This window comes from Pelodiscus sinensis, chromosome 3 (assembly GCF_052426305.1).
Source record: "Pelodiscus sinensis isolate ZL-2025 chromosome 3, ASM5242630v1, whole genome shotgun sequence".
Taxonomy (NCBI): domain Eukaryota; kingdom Metazoa; phylum Chordata; order Testudines; family Trionychidae; genus Pelodiscus; species Pelodiscus sinensis.
In genome coordinates, this window is record NC_143054.1 from 54,200,600 (window position 1) to 54,217,317 (window position 16,718).

A 16,718-nucleotide genomic window follows, 5' to 3' on the forward strand; every position below is an offset into this window, starting at 1 on the left:
GGGCTGTGCCCCTTGCTGCAAGCCCTGGCCAGCACTGTGCTCCCCTCTTGGCTAGTCCTACTGGAGCTACACTCCCCACCACCAGCCTAGCCCAGGCTTTTTTTCTGAACCTGTCCTGCTAGGGTCCATCAATATTCATGGTCCTGCTAGATCACAGATGTCGCCGGACCAAAGAGTCCTGGATTTTAGAGGTTCAACCTGTAGTATTGCAACTGGCTATATAAAAAAGCACTGGCAAAGTCAGGCCAAACTAAAATTCCACACAGACAGTGACTTGTTTTATATTGCTCAATATATGATATATTGAAATGTAATAGAATATTTATATTTCAATTGATTTATAATTATATGTTACAAGTGAGAAAGCAAGCAATTTTTCTATAACCATGTACTGTTACAAAATCAGACATAAAAATACAAAAGTATAAGCCATGAGTTTTTGAAAGGTGTAACTTGAGAGCACCAGATAAAACAGATACCTGAAAGGGATATAGTAATCTGGAAAGGTTGAGAGCTACTGCTTTAAAAACATAAATTATAGGAATGGCTAGAGAATAATAGGGATGAGTTGACTAGTTTGTAAACGAAATCACCACCTATTTGGCCCTGCAGTCAACAGAAGTTGTCACCTGCTGATAGAGAGCCAGCATTGCCAGAAGGCAAATGGGGCAATGAAACATAGCCATTGAAATGATTGATGATTAAAGAAGGCACAGCAAAAGGAAAGAGCTCTTAAATAAAATTGAAATTTGCAGGCCATTCTTCAAAATGTTTGCAGCATTATTGACTGTGCAGTTTTCATTATTAGTAGTATTATAGTATTATTTAAAGACCTCAGTCAAGATGGGGATGATTCATGCTAGGAACTGTAGAGGTACAGAACACAACCCTGCACCTATCCCTATAAGCTTACCCTCTATAGAAAAGCAACAAATAGAAACAGCAGATAACATTTTAGTCCAAATGTTTATATGCAGTATATTAAAAGTACAGGACTTGTTAATATTTCCTTTATTTTCCTGTTTTCATTTCCCCTAAACAAGTCCACTTTCCTCCCCTTGTCAGTGTTCCATAGCCAACCCAAAGTGTCCTTTCTTCATCTTGTGAATACCATTAATAAGGGGGGAGGGAGATTCCTTGGCCAAAAGTGTCCAAGGACCTTATTAAAAGTATGAATAGAACGCCATTTTCCTGCTTTGCAAATCTTTATCATAGAAGCCTACTTCAAATAAGGGCAGGAAAGACCTCAAGGTGCTGCCTTTCTGTCTTATGAATAAGAGTGGACAATACAGCCCTTAATCTAGTGGGAAAGTTTATTTACTAATAGGTTCCCCTTTATACTTCTCCCCATAGGCAAGAAATAATCTGTTTACTTTTCTGAAGGGCTTAGTCATTTCTAGGTTATAGCACAGCATACATTTCCCACTAAGGAGTGACTTCGGAAATCTCTTGGGTGAGCATGGGATTTGGTTACTTTTAAGTATCACTGTAAAGGGTAGAGAGACCATCAAGGCTCTGAAATCACTAATAATCCCAGCAGAGGTAATAGCTATTGTAGCGGGTTCAACTCACTTTCAGCATGGCTTCTTCCCTCAGGGTGGCTCTGGGGAAGTAGCTAGTTGCTCTGATGCACCCCCTTTGGGTGTGGTGTCTTCAGGGCACTGCCCTCCAGCAGTGACCACTCTGGTCATGGTCTACGCCCCCAGGGGGGAATCATTCTTCTTCCTTCAGTACAGGGTCCTCCCTAGGACACCCTTGTTCTTCCCGGGAACACCCAGCTCCCTCCTGATACACACAGTGCCTCAGTGCCCTCCAGGCCTCAGTGGCTCACTACCAGTTCCTCTCTAGCCCTGTGTCGGGGTGGACTGCAGTCTCTCCCGGCCATTTCTCCCTGGCCAAAGGCGTGCCTCTGCCTGCCCGTTTGCCTCCTGCAACCCTGCCTTGTGGTCTTATGGCCTGGGGCTTCCCTGGATTGAACTCCCCCAGCCTACCGCAGCTGCTTCTTGCAGAACCGCGGCTGCCTCCTTGCAGCCATCAGCCTCAGGCCGGGTAGCCTGGGTTTGCTATGCTGAAGCTTCTCTCATTGCAGGCAGGAAGATCTCTCTCCTCCATCTGGGAGTTGCTTTATATGGCCTCCAGATGGGCCCTCGTTAGCTGCCTCAGCTGGGCTTCCCTCCTTCACTCGCACTCCCAACCCCTTTTTATAGGTGTCTAAGTCCCCTATCAACATCTTTAAGACCAGTTTCAAATCTTAAACTGAGGGAGATTCTCTGATAGTGGGAAAGGAATTAGCTAAATTAAATATGTATGTGTATCCTATATCCCTGTAATCATCCTTTTTGTGCATACCATACCTGAGTATTTGTGGTTATTATTTCTCAAGACCATTTCTTTCCATAAAGCTCAGTCCACTGTGAGCCCCACATAAGCAAGACTATTGAAGGATGGGAATTCTGTACCAATTAGGTATGTCTCTTATTATTTTGATGTAAAATTAGCTTCTGCTAATTTTGATGTCCCATCCAGTCCCATGCTTCAGTGATGTCCGCAGTGAAGACAGCAGGCTAACTACCCAGATTTTGAAGTATTCAGTAGTTGTTCGCTTTCAGTGTGTCAGTGCCTAACTGAATTAGGATCCTAACTCTCATCTGAAATGACTTAAGAAATCATCCCAGATTTAGGGTCACTCATAAGTGCCTAAGTCACCTTTTCAAATTAATCTTGCATTCTTACGTCACTTAGATGTTGCTTCTCTGGGTGGGAAAATGACAAAATACCATTGGAAATCTGGACCTAACTGCTTAAGTGTTTTTACACTTAACTTGCTGCTTAGGAAGTAGAATGACCAGAAAATGGAAACTGCAAGTAATAAGAATAATGCTTTATGTATATTGAAGCAAGATCTAGTTTGCTGTGGACAGAAGTAGAAAAATAAACTGAAGTTTTTTAGCTGGATTGCATTCATGCTGACACACTAAACTGGTACATGCTGAAATTGCTTAGTCAAATTTGTTGGAAGAGCTAAGTATAGTCTACTCCAAACTGAATGCATGTGTAAATTGGATGCATCATTCCTTTTTGTGGTTATGAAGTGTTCCAAAAATGTTGTAATCAACAGATTTCTTTGAAGTTGAGAGAACCTCATGGATGTGCTTCTATCTATATCTATAAACATCTCATTTTCATCATTATTTTCCTTTGTTTGCTGTTTAAAAGGGGTTATACTTTTTTCCAAAATGAAAAAGTTCTTTAAAAGCTGCAGGGCATTTCCAGCATTAACAGTTCAGTATTTTCTGCAATTAGTTCTTTACATTTTAATGTTTGATTCTTTACCACCTTTTCCCATAAGCTTATAAATATTTTTTATTATATTATCAATTAATATAGTATTTATGGAAAGAAAAGAACACTGCCAGAGTTTGTTTAAAAGAACTTTTAATTAACTGAGATATTTAATGCAGTGCATGAAGAGCAGAGATTTATTGTTTGTATAGGTTGGACATCTCTGATCCAGCACCTTCAGGACCTGACTGGTCTGGAAGAAGGGAGTTTGCCAGAGAAGGGAAGGTCTGCCCCTCTGTTTACTGACTCTGGGCTCTCCCAGGGTCTGTGAACAGATTGCCTGGATCCTCTGCCCCTGGGCCACCAGACTCCTGGCTCCGCAGACAGCACCAGGGACCACTGAGGCTTCGTGGCCAGCCCTAGGTGCTCTCAGAGTGTCAACCTATAGTAGAATGTAAGGAAAAAGTGCACACACTATCACCAACTACAAAAAGTAAAAAATCATGAGATTTAAAAATAATAAAAGTGTAGAGGTTTTATTTACCTTTGGTTTGAATCTTTAAAGTGTACTTGGGTTACATTTTTGAGATTTTTCTGTGCAACCATGAGAATTAGACATTAATTTGTAAATGAAGGCTAAGATATCACATAATTGAATATTTCCAGGAATTGGGGATTTAAGTAAAACAGCAAGTATCACATGACTTGCCAAAAAAAAACATAAAACCCGAACAGAGAGTACAAGTTCACAATATGACAGATGGATGTTAACTCTGTTCCACTGTAAAATACCTCTGCTTTCTTTCTGTAACCAGTGGGAAAGTTTGATCAGGTTGTATTCCCAAGAGAAAATGAAAACATAAATTCCTGATTTGGGGTTTATCATTGTGTTGGTTTTTCTTGTAAACTCTTTTTACTATCCGTTCCTGTTCTGGCCTATTTATAGGTATTATAAAAGCTCGTATGAAGTAAATAGTCAAATAATTAAAACATTGTTTGACAAAACAAAAAAGGTCCACATAGTGGAATTTTATTACTTTATTTTAAAACAATAAGATTAATTTCCTATAACAATCAAAATGTTTTTAAGTTCCTACTAATGAATGCAAGACAGTGCTTTGGTTTTTATGAACATACGGTAAGGCTTATTTGAGACTAACCCTGTTATGAACATTTGAATGTCATTTCAAATGCTGCTGAAAATCACCCTAATTTGAGGCAATACAAATTTTGAACATTTACTACAATTTTAACTTAGTGGGTTTTTTTCAAAATAATTGGTATATGTTGAGAAAAGCATTCAATTTTTTAAAAAATAAAGATTAGAAGAAAAGTAATATGTTAAATGCATTTCTTTTCTCAGCTGCAGTGATCTATGACACAGATCATAGTGTTCCTTACAGCAGTTGAAAAAAGGCAAATGTTTATAATTTTTGTAATTTATGCACCTTGCATGAAACATTTAAGGTTATTGTGATTAATATTTCTATCTGTACTTTAAATTTAAATTGTCTTGAATCAAAATATACTCAGTTGTGGGAGTCCTTTTTCTTTGTCACAGAGATGTCTTAGTTTTTTTAATCTTTGCTGTTCAGAATTTGTACTTTTCAGTATCAATTTGGTTACATTTCATTGCATTCAATATTTGACAAATTTTTATAATACAACTGCAGATAAAATTAGATTTGTATCTAAGTTTGACATACTTTACAAAATCTGGTCTGGTAACCATCCCGCTTCTTTAGTGGACTGGCGATCTTTAGGTCGCCTCAAACTACAACCCACCTTTTAATCACAGATGTCTACTTAATGCAAGCATTTCTATACGTACATTTTGAAGGGATATTGTAGAATAATAGACTCCTAGGGCTGGAAGAGACTTCAGGAGATAATCGAGCCCAACCCCCGGCCCAAAACAGGACCAATCCCAACTAAATCAAGGACTTTGTCAAATTGGGATTTAAAAACATTTTAAGGCTGTCTGAGATACTATAGAACTGTCCCACCTCTGGGCAGACAGCCCTTGTACTGTTAAGGAGGATAAAAGGCTCACGGAAGGAAAACATTCAACTGGAGCAGAGGGAAATGATCCCATAGTTGGGATCTTTCTTTCAGAGGATGTTACGGTATCCTCTTGCACTGAGGAGGTGGTGGTGGTGGGATGCGGTACAGGGTGAGGAAGAAGTGAGGTCCAGTGAGGGAAGGAGGTGGGAACTGGGGGATAGGGAATGGTGGGAGGAAAAACAGAGCCATGATGAAATCTGGTGAGGGCGGTAGAATCAGGGACAGAGAAATGGGAGGAGTCTGTGAAGGGACCTATAGGTGAAGGGAGGAAAGCAGAATCCTAGAATATAGGTGAGTAGTTGAAGGGCAAAGTAGGAACTTTTGCAAGATTGGCTGGAGAGGAGGGAAGTGGTGGTGATGAGGCAAAAGAGGATCTGGAGTGGGGGATAGGGTGGGTCTGGAAACAGACCCAGGTTTGAGGAGTAGAGTTTGTGAAAGGAAATCAGTAACTGGGGAGAAGATATGAGGAGGAAGGGAGAAGGATCCAGAGGAAGGGGAAACTGACATTGTAGGGGTTGGGGTTGGGAGTTGGAGATAGGATGGGGGAATGAAGAGAAACACAGAGACACTGCCTTTGTGAGAAGTGGGGGACAGAGAGAATAAGAGTCAGTTATGTGGAGGACACGTACACAGCCCCTGGTATGGGGGTGATGGGACTAGCAGAGACTCCTTGAAATGGCTGGGCAGGATATGGTGACATACAAGGTGTTTATGGGAGCTGGAGTGGATGGGGAGGAGAGGAATGGAGGGAAGCAGGAAGCCTCTGGTTGGTGCAATGTGCTTGGCCTACAGAAGCTATGATGTGTGCAACCCCCTATCGGTAAAGAGGGAGAGCATTTAAAATATTCTCACCATTTACATAGATTAGAGCCGTGGCGTCAAACCACTTCTGAAGCAGTAGCCAGTATGGTGGGTACTGCTGTAGCAAACTAGCCACATTATTCTGAAATACTCAATAATTGTTCAAGCCAAGTAGCCACACTCAACTGGCCAAATATAGCTAGTGGCTAGCACAGGGGTGGGCAAAAGGGCCTCTGCGGGGCAGATCTGGCCCACCAAGTGGCTTGATCTGGCCTGCGTAGGCCCTGCCGCTCCCCACTCCGAGGCCAATAAGGGCCTAGGGAAGGGAGAGCTTCCTCCTGCCCTGCCGGGAGCACGCAGTACTTTGAAATGCCATGTGCTGCTCTTGGGGCAGAAGAAAATGTCACACACTCCCCTGCCCCCAAGCCCTGATTGGCCTGGAGGTGGGGGAACTGCACAAAGTTTCCTCCGCCCTCCCCCCCACCCTGCAAGGAGCACTCAGCACTTCAAAGTGCCGCATGCTTGCACAGGATGGGGGCAGGGTGAAGGACACTTTGTGCAGCTCCCCCGTCCCCAGGCCCTGATTGGCCTGGGGGAGGGGGAGCACGCAAAGCCTCCTTCTGCCCTGCAACAAGCGCAGAAGTGCCGTGTGTTCCTGACGAGAGGAAGGGGTAGGGCGGAGGAGGCTTCATGTGCTCCCTCACCCCCAAGCCCTGATTGGCCTGGGGGTGGGGGAGCCATGCAAAGCCTCTTCCCGCCCTGCCAGGGGCATGGGTACCTAGTGGGAAGGGGGGAGGCAAAAGGGCTCGCCCATCGCAAACCAATCATGGGTTGGGAATAGAGAAGCCCAGAAGCATCCTGGCCCTGCCCCTTCCAGTTTAGGCCCTGCCCCTTCCGGGGCGGCCTGGGGCCACCTCAGAAACTTTTGAAGTGGCCCTGGCCAAAAATTATTGCCCACCCCTGAGCTAACATTTGGACACACTGTATTAGAGCCATACATGTACAGTAATTCATAAAGTCTGGATCTATACTAAGGACTTCTATCTGTACAGTAATCATATATAAACAAGCATTGGCAAGGGCACTTAGAATAGATGTGTTTTTTATAGTGAACTCATTTTAGGATTTGCTATTTTCCTTAATTTCCTACTTGCTGGCTTTCTCTACTAAAGAGGATGGTGCATGCTTCCTTGGGAGCGCATCAGAGGTTCTGCAGGAGTCTGTTTTGGGCCGGCTCTGTTCAATATCTTCATCAATGATTTAGATATTGGCATAGAAAGTATGCTTATTAAGTTTGCAGGTGATACCAAGCTGGGTGGGGTTGCGTCTGCTCTGGAGGATAGGGTCATAATTCAAAATGATCTGGACAAATTGGAGAAATGGTCTGAGGTAAACAGGATGAAGTTTAATAAAGACAAATGCAAAGTGCTTCACTTAGGAAGGAACAATCAGTTTCACACATACAGAATGGGAAGCGACTGTCTAGAAAGGAGTACGGCAGAAAGGGATCTAGGGGTTATAGTGAACCACAAGCTGAATGAGTCAGCAATGTGGTGGTGTTGCAAAAAAAGCAGACATGAATCTGGGATGCATTAACAGGTGTGTTGTGAGCAAGACACGAGAAGTCATTCTTCCTCTCTACTCTGCGCTGGTTAGGCCTCAGTTGGAGTATTGTGTCCAGTTCTGGGCACCGCATTTCAAGAAAGATGTGGAGAAATTGGAGAGGGTGCAGAGAAGAGCAACAAGAATGATTAAAGGTCTAGAGAACATGACCTATGAAGGAAGGCTGAAATAATTGAGTTTGTTTAGTTTAGAAAAGAGAAGAGTGAGGGGGGACATGATAGCGGTTTTCAAGTATCTAAAAGGGTGTCATAAGGCAGTGGGAGAAAACTTGTTCATCTTGGCGTCTGAGGATAGAACAAGAAGCAATGGGCTTAAACTGGAATAAATTGTCTGGGGAGGTTGTGGAATCCCTATCTCTGGAGATATTCAAGAGTAGGTTAGATAAATGTATATCAGGGATGATCTAGACAGTATTTGGTCCTGCCATGGGGGTAGGGGACTGGACTCGATGACCTCTCGAGGTCCCTCCCAATCCCAAGTTCAGGACTCTACACTTGTCCTCCTCAGATTTCTTTTGGCCCAATCCTCCAATTTGTCTAGGTTACTCTGGACCCTATCTTTGCCCTCCTACATATGAAGCAAAATACAGGACTATGTAGCACTTTAAAGACTAACAAGATGGTTTATTAGATAATGAGCTTTCGGGGGCCAGATCCACTTCCTCAGATCAAATAGTGGAAGAAAATAGTTACAACCATATATACCAAAGGATACAATTAAAAAAAAATGAACACATATGAAAAGGACAAATCAAATTTCAGAACAGAAGGGGGATGCGGGGGGGAGGGGGGTTAAATGTCTGTGGACTAATGATATTAGAGGTGATAACTGGGGAAGCTGTCTTTGTAATGGGTAAGATAACTAGAGTGTTTGTCATGTGTGTTCATTTTTTTAAATTGTATCCTTTGGTATATATGGTTGTAACTCTTTTCTTCCACTATTTGATCTGAGGAAGTGGATCTGGCCCATGAAAGCTCATCATCTAATTAAAGACTAACAAGGTGGTTTAAGTGCTACATAGTCCTTCTACATATCTACCTCTCCCCCTATCTTAGTGTCATCCGCAAACTTGCTGAAGGTGCAATCCATCCCCTCATCCTGGTCATTAATAAAGATGTTGAACAAAACCAGCGCTAGAACCAAGCCTTGGCACACTCTGCTTAAAACCGTCTGCCAACCAGACATTGATCGCTATCTGTTGAGCCTGACAATCTAGCCAGCTTTCCAGCCACCTTACAGTCCATTTATCCAATCCATACTTCCTTAACTTGCTGGCAAGAATATTGCTAAATATCTATCTAAATAAACTGGGAATTCATAGTCTGCAGGACCCCCCCAAAAATGGAGGGTTGTTAGGATACAGTAGTGAGTTTTTAGCCCATCTGAAACACTTCACAAACGTTAAATATTGGTCGTAGCCTTCTTCCTGTTCCTTCCTTTTTTGTCAATGGGGAACACAGAGCATTATCTGGATTAAGGATATTTGTATCCGTGCTGGTTACATTTCTACAAATTTTCTAATCTAGGAGAGCCCTGAGGTTGAAAACCTCAGTGACTTGACCAAAGCCACAGAGGAAGTTTATTAAAGATGGAATTAAAATGCAGGATTCTCTTGTTCTCAGCCCTATGCCTAGTCTGCAATTAGGCTACTCGGCCAGATGTGTTATTGAACAATCTCTCTTGGCCAGAAGTGTCACACTGAACAGCAGAAAAGCAGGTCCAACAATATACACTGTTGTGATGAATATAAGGGGGGAAATAGTGTCCTAAATATGTTTAGAAGAATTTGCAGTGGTGTTAATGGGAGCCATCTTCTGCCAACTAATTTGTGATCTTTCCAGGACTTGAGAAATTTGTTGTCCTGGTTTTGAAACATTACAGTAGTTAACTAAGATAAATGTAGTAACCTGTACTCTTTACAATATGACAAACTCACTAACCTTTGTGCTCAGTTTATATGCATTAACATTTTAAAGGATTTCTATAAGAAAATGATTAGAAGCCTCATGCTTAAAATGAGGGCAGGGGCTAGGATACTTGTTTGTTTCTAAAGCTACACAATTAAATGTCCACAAACATGAGATTTTTTGCAGACTTGAAGACCCCCTCTGCATTCACTAGCACCTGAAAATTCTGCCATTTGATTGATATTCTCTTTCTATAGGGATGTCAAATGTATTTTCTTTACTAATCTCAGAACCTCCCCCCCCCCCCCCCCCGTACAAACCTGTTTTTCCCTCCCACACTGCAAAAACTATATAATTTTGTGGTCTAATAAAATTAGTCAATAAATAGTTTGGGCAAAATGAGTGAGTCATTCTTTAACTCAGTAACAGCAATTCCTGGCAGTAAATGATTAATAGTTTTCTAACGTGTTACTTATTCACTGCAGTTTTTAAATATTAGATTTGTTCTAAATCCAGTAAATAATCCTGCATCTCACATTGTACTTAGAATTTTCATAAAATTGGTGAAAGAATAAGGGTAGCTTGCTTCCCCCCCCCCCCCCCCCAAAACCTCTTCTGCATCTGTAGTTCATTTTTGTCAGAAAAGAGTTTATAGTCAGACTTCAGTACTCCGTTAGTCTAGAAAACAACTTTTATTTGTGATATATTCAAGTCTTAAAATCCTTATTCCTATTAAAGAGTAACGGAAGACTTGTACCATATATTATAAAACTTATTTATGAGTGTGAATATTTTTCTTTGTAAAGCCTCAGAAGAAAGAGGATCAGCAATTAGAGCCTAAAGCAAGTCCGAGAAAACCACCAGAACCTACTATAGATCTTTTAGGACTCGGTGAGTAATAAATAATTAAATTCTGTGGGTTTTTTGTTTGTTTGTTTTTTATAAAAATGACTACACAGGACTTTAATAAAATGAATGTATTGTCTTTATCTTCCATATGCTAGCAGACATTTTTTGTTGAATTCGGCCAATCATATTTTCATGTAATCTCAGTTTCTCCAGTATTTTGTAGGGTTTCATGACAACAGTGGGAATTATTCATTTTAATCTAAGATAACTTTCTCTCCCCTCTCCTGGCTGGCAGACGACAATGTACTTGTCTTGAACTAGCTTTGACTTAAAGAAATAGTATATCCTATGCAATATCTATTTACAGGTATCATTCTTTTCATATTCTTTCCCCTTCTTCACAAAATTGCCAGACACCTTATTTTAAAAACCATGTCTGATCTTCTAGGAGGTTAATAATGAAAGCAGAGAAAGGTGCTATATATAATTATTTTAGTTCTTCTTTGAGGAGTTTCTCTGTGGGCACTGCACCTTAGGTGCTTGAGTACTGCTTGAAGTCTTTTTTTCTTATTGAGACATGGCTAGCACGCCTGGGTGTAAGAGGTGTGTAACCTGCAGGCTGTCCATTCCTATATTAGATAGTCACTCACAGTGTGTCTGCTGCCTAGGTGAGGAGCACTCCACTGCTCAGTGCCCCCACTGTAAGAAATTATCATCCAGGATGAGAAAAGCCAGAGAACTTCAGTTAAAAATGATGCACCTGGGGAAAACAGCTTGTCCAGAACAAAAACAAAAAGTGACCATATTATTGCTCACGTGCAGGCTTAAGCCCACAGTCATTGGGAGATGCATTAAGCATAAGGTGGGAAGCACTGCTACTATATGCTCCTCCACTGCTCCCAATGATAAAACACATGAGCCGAAAAATCAGACAGGATAAAGTGAAGGTCATATTGATAGCCCCGAAGTGGCCCAGACAGGCTTAGTACCCCTACCTACTGGGGATGAGCGCTTGACCGCCCTATGCTCTTTCACCACTTTGGTCCCTGTTGAAGCAACAGGACAGACAGACACACTATCCAGAAGTGAACACACTTTACCTCCATTCATGGTTGGAGATTGGCTTGTGCGGTTGGAGGCCTATTACTCAGATGAGGTACAACAAATCCTCATCAACCGCCTCAGGCCTGCAATTAGAAAGACACGCAGTCAGAAATGGCATCGCATTACACTGTGGTGTTTAGAACGCACTCTCATCACAACAGAATCAGGGGTCTCGGACATTTTAGCCTACCTACTACACCTGCACAAGACAGGACTATAATTGAGCTCACTCAGAATACATAGCGGCATTGCACCTGCCAATACAGGGATACTTGGCCTTCACTCACTCATCTACCAAAACATTCCTGCGAGGCCTGCAGAGTATGCTTCCATCAAGATGGTACTTGATCCCTGCATGGGACATTAATTTAGTGCTAAGGGCTCTTATGGGCAAACCCTTTGAGCCATTGGTCACTTGCTCCCTTCTATTGGAGCACTTATCTATGAAGGTGGCATTTCTGGTGGCAATTAGCACTGCTAGAAGGATATGAGAGATAAGTGCACTCATGACACAACTATACTACATGGTAATCCAGAAAGACATGGCGGTACTAGGTATGCACCCTAAACTCCTACCTAAAGTGCTTACCTTGTTTCATTGCAATGAACCAATATTTACCTATCTGTCTTCTTCCCCAAACCACACAAGGACAACAGGGAAAGGACACTACACATGCTAGATGTCTGCAGGGCAATAGTCTTTTATATACAACACAACTCTTTGTGTTTTCTATGGAAAAATCAAGAGGGTTATTCTTATATCCAAACAAAGACTATCAAAATGGATACAGGAGTACATATGTCTAGCTTGGGACATATTCCACAAGGAACATAAGAGTGCACTCTGAAAGCAATGGCAGCTACAACTGCCTTCCTTAATGGGATACCAACTGAGAACATATGCATGGTCACAGCACTCATATTCACGCAATATTATGCAATTTAGGTGATTGCTGATACAGACACGTGGTTTGGGTGAGCTGTTCTTACAGCTCCTGAGCTAACACAGGGGTCAGGCAAGACAGTGGTGGGGCCAGAGCAGAGAGGGCATTGTTCCGGCCCTTCCCTGGGTGGTGCAGGGAGGAGTCATGTGGGGATGCCAGGGCCCCCACTGCCGTCTCCTTAACCAGTCACCCGTGCTTTCCAATTGTCGTTTTCTATACTGGGTTCCATGTTGCTGCTCATTGCACCTATAGAGGTTGAATTAAGCAGTTTTTCTTAAAAATATTTGTTAAAAATAAAGAAAATGATAGTTGTGGTGAGATCCTTCCTTAGCGAATACACATTTACTTGGATCAATCCATTTGAGGATAATACTATCCATTACTAAGGACTTTTTTAAAAAACAGTGCATACTGGCACTTCATTTTTGAGACAGATGTTTTTTCAGTACTCAGTGTTGAAGTATTTACTTTCCACTGTGTTGAATTTGCAGGAAGAAATACAACTCAGTTTCCATTTTATGCATCATTCAACAGTTATGTGTACCATTCAGAAAAGACAGAATTGAATATGAATAATTGCATATCTTAAAGTAACTTCATAGTGTATTGGCACTGGTAATGGATGATATGACATGATCTGTGAAGACAGATAAGTAATTACTATTGTTTTTCACTTCATTATATGAGATTCATATAATATAAGCAAGTTACTTATGAAAAACAAGCTCTAAAAATACAACCTCATTACTCTGGAAATATAAGAATAGAGCATACTATTATAAAACTTTTTATAAGTATCAGGAAATGCTACACATATCTGACAATGTGTTTCTGGACATTAATCTGTCATAGTTTGGTAATAAAACATAATACTGAAACCACTTAAGGACAACAGTATCCTAAAAATGTAGTACCTTATTTACAATGCTCAGTAATATGAAGTAGAACTGAAAGTTACAAATTAAGGAGGCATGTGTATTTACTAGACACTATTACCACAGATATTACCAGTAACAAATTGTAAAATTCCATTTTTAGCTGAATTTCTGTGAAAAGAAAATAGACTAGTATTGCCCTAAATATTAGAAAGCATGATACTTCCCCAATATTTATATAGTAAAACTGACTTTCATCATGTCAGTTCTGGATCACATGCCCAGGCAGCTTTTGAGTATCTAACACTTATATAGACTTCCAGGGTCTCTTGTTTTTGGGGAACTCCTAATTGCTTTGGGAAAGCAAGACACCTGTTTTTTTCTGGGAACAGTTAATCTTTCTTGTATCTAAGAATTTTAATCGCATGTTACATCATCTTCCAAGTGAATGTGGGGCTAACTCTGCTTCTAACATCCAAAACTATATATCTGTTAAGTCTCCACTTTCGCCTGTTTCATTTCTGCTTACATACTCAGAGGGTTTTATTGATCCTTCATGTACATTTTCTAGATGACCTCCCCCCCTACACCCACATAATTTATTACTTTCCAGCAGGGCCGACTTAGCCATTAGACACAGTGCCTAGGGCCCTCGATACTTTTAGGGGCTCACAAAAATGTTTTAATTTCTTTTAAAATCAGAAGAAAAAAAATGAACTTTTAGGGTCGAAGAAAATATTTTAATTTTTTTCTCACATCAGAAAAAAATGAAACTTTTAGGGCCCACAAAAATCTATTAAATTTTGCCTAAAACAGGAAAAAAAATGTTGAAGTATTTAAAGTTATATAAAAATATTTTTTTAATATTGATATTATTATGGTGGGAGGGACTCACGAAAGTCATAATGCAGCCCTGCTTTCCAGTCCATTTTTGGAGACACAAACATGCAATCAGCTTTACTCCTGGGGGAATTCCTTATAAAAAAAAATTAAATATTCTGTCCCCAGCATATTTTGTCAAAATAATACAATATATATTATTCACTGACAAGTATTTTGAAATAAATTACCAAAATAATTGAAAATTGAGTGATTATATTGTTATTTTGACAAATAAAATATGCAGAATTTAAAACCTACAGTCCCTGTCTTGTACGTAACCCGGGCACTGCCTGTACTAGTTTGTGTAAGCAAATTGCTTACATATTCATATTTAGCTACTTTTATTCCTGGGGGAATTTCTGTGCAGAAAAATAGCTGGCCATTTAAAAAAAAAATTCTTTCAAAATAAGATTTTTAGTTTTTTTCTAAAATGTGCGATTTTTAAAAATACATCTATTTTTGGCCAGATAATTCCAATAAAAATTAATATCCTGCACACTTTACATTTAAAATCCATCAGAAATATAACCCTTAGTGGTGCCTCTCTTCCTGCCAAATACACTTTGTTAAATGTATAGTGCTTCCTCCTGGTTCTACTTAAGGATTAAAATAAGACTAATTTCTCTGAGGAGGAGGAGCAGCATCTGCTGCTGTAAAATGTGGCAGGCAGCAGTCAAACATTATCTGTTATACTAGTATAAATGCAAAAAGAGAAGGAACAGCAGGTGAATCATCTGTAATTCTTAACAGCTAATAAATATCCATTTTGGGACCACAACTAGAAAAGACAATTTGGAAAGTAAATGGATATTATGTTGTTCATTACTTTTTCTGACTGAGCATGAAAGTTTTTCCTTGAGTGTACCCTCATTGCAATGGAAACTGCCATGTCTAATACTTCATCCTTAGCAACTGATGCATCCTCTAGAGAAGTGATGAATTTAAAATGGTAATACTGTTTGTTAAAGTAAGCTGTTTCACTGTAATCCAGTGATCCTCACCCTTACAAGACCTCTATTGCTTACTGCTTTTTGAGATTCTTGGTTATCTTAAAGATGTGCTATAAATTCTTAGCTTACCATCTCAGGATTTTGATTCCCTTGTATACAAATATTAATCTTACCTTTTGATCAAGATGGCATTCTAAATTACTGGAGTTTAAAAAATCAACTGTATACCAAATGTTTAAAAAATTGTGTGTGTGTGTGGGGGGGGATTCTTTAATTAAAGAAGAATTAAAAAGTTATTCCATTTGTCAATTATGGCTCTCTTTTGACACACATTGTATGTAAACACTAAATAGTGTGGTAGAGATCAGTCATTGTTGGCATTTTTTCAAGCAAATGAGCTATATTCTCCTCTGCTGTCAATGTGAATAGAAGGAAAATATTTTTTATGTAATTCTTGCAGGTTAGGGGTGACAAAAGTAGCTAGCAATCTTTCAGAGGCTAAAATAGGAAAAAAACAAGTTAAAACTTACTTAAACAAATGAGATGTCTTCAACTCAACAAGGCCCAATGAAATGCATGTTAGAATACTGAGATATCAGAGCCATTAGTGTTTATCTTTGAAAAATCGTGGAAGATGAGAGCCGTTCTAGAAGACCAGAAAAGGGCAAATATACTGCCCATCTATAAAAAGGAAAATAAGGACAACTTGGGAGATTACAGTCCAGTTTGCTTAACTTCTGTACCTGGAAAATAATTAAACAATCAATTTGCAAACATCAAGAAGATAGTAACAGTAAGGATGGATTTGTCAAGAACATAATGTCAAACAAACCTGATGGCTTTGTTTAACAGGGTAACAAGCTTTGTGGATGTGGGCTGGAATGGTAGATGTGGTATATCTTGACTTTAGTAAGGCTTTTGATACTGTCTGCCTTGCCCTCATAATGAAGCTAAGGAACTACAACATCGATGAAGCTACTGTAAGGTGGGATGGATAACTGGTTGGGAAACCATTCCCGGAAAGTAGTTATCAGTGTATCACAGTCATACTGGAAGTGCATAATAAGTGGAGTCCCACAGACAGGGCTTGTGACAGAATTGCCAGGCCCCTGGGCCAGGTGGAATGAATAGTTCTGGGCCCCCATAAGGAGTAAGGCCTCAGGAGAAGGGATGGGGTTGGAGGCTAGCCTCTTCCAGTCAGCCTTTTAGTGTTGCCCAGCTCATCCTGCCTGGGGCTCTGGCAACTGTTTAAAGGGTCCAGAGCTCCAGATGCTGCTGTGGTAGCAGTGGCAGCAGTTAGGAGCCCTGGGCCTTTTTAAATTGTCAGGTCCCAGGGCCACTGTCCCTTTTGCCCCATCCATAAGCTGCCCTGGCTGCAAGAATCAGGTTTGGGTCTGGTTCTAGTCAATAGCTCCATCAGTTATTTAGGTAATAGCA

The 16,718-nt window shown here is 40.5% G+C and overlaps 1 protein-coding gene across 3 annotated transcripts in view; it reads left to right on the forward strand.

Annotated features, from left to right (window-relative positions):
• Positions 1 to 16,718, forward strand: part of SMAP1 (small ArfGAP 1) — a 197,755-nt gene that overhangs the window by 135,138 nt on the left and 45,899 nt on the right. For all 3 annotated transcript variants that reach the window (XM_075923713.2, XM_075923715.2, XM_075923714.2), the window contains one exon: positions 10,484 to 10,568. In XM_075923713.2, coding sequence (XP_075779828.2) covers positions 10,484 to 10,568 — 85 coding nt within the window. The remainder of the gene's footprint in view (positions 1 to 10,483; positions 10,569 to 16,718) is intronic.